This window comes from Equus przewalskii, chromosome 6 (genome assembly GCF_037783145.1).
Source record: "Equus przewalskii isolate Varuska chromosome 6, EquPr2, whole genome shotgun sequence".
Lineage (NCBI taxonomy): Eukaryota > Metazoa > Chordata > Mammalia > Perissodactyla > Equidae > Equus > Equus przewalskii.
The window spans coordinates 72,422,317-72,425,847 of NC_091836.1; the positions used below are offsets into that span (position 1 = coordinate 72,422,317).

Genomic DNA, 3,531 nt, shown 5'->3' on the forward strand with positions numbered 1-3,531 from the left:
GGGCCTGATGACAGTATCTTTTATTCCCACCCTGAGTGTGGGTGATGGAAAAGGAACAGAGTTATTTGCATGAAGGAGAAACAAGATATTGGCTTTGAATAAGAGAGATATTCAGTTATCAGACCTATTTGTCATGTCTCCATACTGCATTCACCAATACATATTCCCTTCCAGCCTGTTCTGAGATAATACCTTCACCGTGAAAGAGCCCAGCCATAATTACAGTTAACAATGGGATTATACACTCTACTATAACTAAGCTCACATTTTGAGTGTGATAAGCCTGGGTGTTGTCATGCATGGTGTCCCTGGAGGGAGCGGAACACACATACAGGTGGTGTTTTTTTCTCCTTAACCTCCAGTCATTCAATGCCGTATGAGGACGAAGAAGCTAGAGATGATTGGTATTTATTTGGTTTTTGTCTACGGTGGACCCAGCAGATCATCTAGAGAGAAACACACCTTACTGTGGTATTTCTGAGGTTATTTGGCTAGAAAGTTCTTAATACTAATCCTACCAAGAAAATTAAGTTCTGCATAAAAGCCCTGGTTCTCCATGCTTTACATAGTATAAATGGACTAAGGCATTATACCAAAGAACTATCCCAAATGTTCCTTGTCGTTTCCGTCAGCATCAGTGCTGCTGATGAATTTGAATATTATTTTTCTTTATTTTCTCCAATACCCAGGGTTATGATTAGGCAAGAACTCTGTACAATAAGCTTCTAGCTCTGAGGCTTCTATAGTATCTTTTCCTCAAATCCTAATAAAAGTCAGTAGGTAGATTACATTTGATACTGAAATTATGTTCATAGAACATAATCCTGCTCCAATAAACGGACTTGGGTTTGGCACTGGACTGCAAGGCCCTTGATAAGGAGATGGGGGAATGAGCACCCCTCACCCCAAAATAATGGAGAAAAATTAATATGATCCAACCAACCCTAAGGTTAGCCATAGAATTTTGAGAAAATAGAAATTTGGGACTAGCTAGGGATATAAGCTAAACTTTAGAAAAATGTTTGTGATATCCCAAGTTTTCCATTTTCTTTGGATGATATGAGGCTTGAATTTTAGCTCTGGCTTAATCAATGGAGTCTTGAGATTATATTTTCAAAATACTAAGATGATTTATTTTTAGGTTGTCACCTTCATTTTCTTGGGTTTTGTAATGGTTTGTAAAATGAGGAGGTTAGATGAACTTTTCAAGTCTGAAACATTTTAGAACTAAAATGGACATACCATAATTCTGAATCACTAGAACTTGGAATGATTGCTTCCTTCTATTTTTCATGCAGTCCCACAAAATTTCTGCAGGTTTCTAGCCTGAGGTAGTCATCTCATTATGGAACGTCTATGATCAATAAATAAAAATGATCATAAAATAAAAAGTATGAACCAAGAATTCTCCAAAGAGATCTGAAGTTATTTCAAGATTTGAGTCTACCACTGGGTCTGTATTTATTCTTATCACCTTTGCTCCCTTCTCTACCCAACCTCTTTCATGTCAGTAATTCCACTGTTACCTTCCTTCCTTCAATGCTATTTTTTTATTTCAGTGTGGCTGCTGTCCTTCATGTATGCCATTTCAGGGTCTCCAAAACAAAATCTCCCAATGTCCTTCTCTGTCTCCTCCTCCCTACTCCCAGTTAACTATTATCAGGAGGAGAAGTGGGATATTGCCTTTCCACGTATCTGTTTAAATAGGAAAATGACCCAGCTTGATGAATAACTCCTGTGGGCAGTAAGGTCCCATTCCAAGTCCTATTTGAATAAGGTTTCTCAAGTTCATATTGCCTCCATCCTCAACAAAAGGCCTTTTTTTGGGCAAGCCAAAAGGATTGGAAAATCTTGCCAACACAGTTGAATTTTACTAACAGAATTTGCACACTGCCTTCAAGAAGGTGTTAGAGTATAACTTTACCTTTCAGAAATTGAATAAAATACTCTCCAAAGAGAAATTAGAAATCCTTTACCAAAAAAGCCAAAAGCAGAAATGATCCTATTTCTGTGATCTGCTTGCTGGTGTCCAATGTGTTTAATTTTATGAAGTCAAATAGGAAAAGGGATGTTGTAGTACAAAAAAATCAGCCCTAGTTTTCCCTTTCCACTTTCAGAAAATCCATGGTCAAATAGAGCACATTCTAGCATTTTCCTTAGACCCTTATGGTCCACAACTCAGGTAAGACATAGTTTCATGGGTCTTACTGCATTGGCTTCCCCAATCAGAGCCTTTTCTGCCATCACTAAATATTTGTATGTCCCATAGATGCAGAACAGTCAGAACAGTCACTTGGTTTGAGCCATTGTCTTAAGAATATGGAGAAGTCTCTCTCGAATCTGTTTGGTACGGACAGCATAGACAACTGGGTTAAGAAGAGGTGGGATGAGGAGGTAAAAGTTGGCCAAAAGGATATGAATATGGGGAGGCACGTGATGGCCAAAGCGGTGAGTGAGAGAGGAAACGGCAATGGGGATATAGAACACAAGGATGGCACAGATGTGAGAGCTGCATGTCCCTAGAGTTTTAAGCCTGGCCTCAGGGGTGGCCAATCCCATTACAGCCCTGAAAATCATCACATAGGAGGCAGTGATGGCTAATGAATCCAGGATCAATACCAGGAAGCCAATTCCCATTCCATATAAGTTGTTGACTGTTGTGTCACCACATGCCAAGGTGACCACGGCCATGTGCTCACAGTAGGAGTGGGCAATGATTTGGGTCCGGTAAAGGGACAGCCTCAGGCGAATCATCAGGGGCAGGGGTCCAATGTAGAGTACTCCACGGAGCAGGGCAGCCAGGCCCAAATGACCCACCACTGTACGAGTGAGCACCAAGGTGTGGCGTAGTGGGTCACAGATGGCGACATAGTGATCAAAAGCCATTGCAAGGAAGATGCCTGACTCAACAGTGGCAAAGCAGTGGATGAAAAACATCTGGGCCAAGCAGGCATCCAGGTCAATGTTGTGGGCACCAAACCAGAATATGGCTAGCAGTTTGGGCATGGTAGAGGTTGACAGCACTAAGTCAATGATAGCCAACATGCAGAGGAAGAAGTACATGGGCTGGTGCAGGCTGCGTTCCACTTTTACCACTGCCAGGATGGTCACATTCCCCACCACGGCCACCAGGTACATAGAGCTGAAGGGAATGGAGAGCCAGATGTGCAGGGACTCCAGCCCTGGGATGCCCATAAGCCAGAAAGTAGTAGGCACCAAGCAGGCATTATTAGACACGAACATATTGTTGGAGTATCCAGGGCACAGGCACTCTTAGTTTTAGATTTTTACTCCTATAAAAGATATTACCTCTGGAAACTGTAGACTACCAGATTCTTATTTCCATTCTGGGCAACTGGTGAAACCTATAATAAAGAAGAATTCTGAATGCCTACTTCAAAATTGACATGACATTTTATGAAAGAAACTATGCATGAAAATACCCACTGGTAAATATAGAAACAAGCATCCTCACGATTTCTACTGCTAAATTGCCCTACTCCATTATAGAAGTACCCGAAATTGTTTGTC

General features: G+C 41.2%; 1 protein-coding gene across 1 annotated transcript; it reads right to left on the bottom strand.

Moving 5' to 3' along the window:
- Window positions 1–2,289: 2,289 nt before the first annotated feature.
- LOC103553779 (olfactory receptor 52M1-like) lies at window positions 2,290–3,243 on the bottom strand. Its single transcript, XM_008524499.2, has one exon. It carries the CDS (start codon window positions 3,241–3,243, stop codon window positions 2,290–2,292), a length of 954 nt encoding a protein of 317 aa, XP_008522721.2.
- Window positions 3,244–3,531: the final 288 nt, after the last annotated feature.

Excerpts from the sequence above, each read along its gene's own strand:
- LOC103553779 (XM_008524499.2), bottom strand. The coding sequence starts at position 3,243 with ATGTTCGTGTCTAATAATGCCTGCTTGGTGCCTACTACTTTCTGGCTT.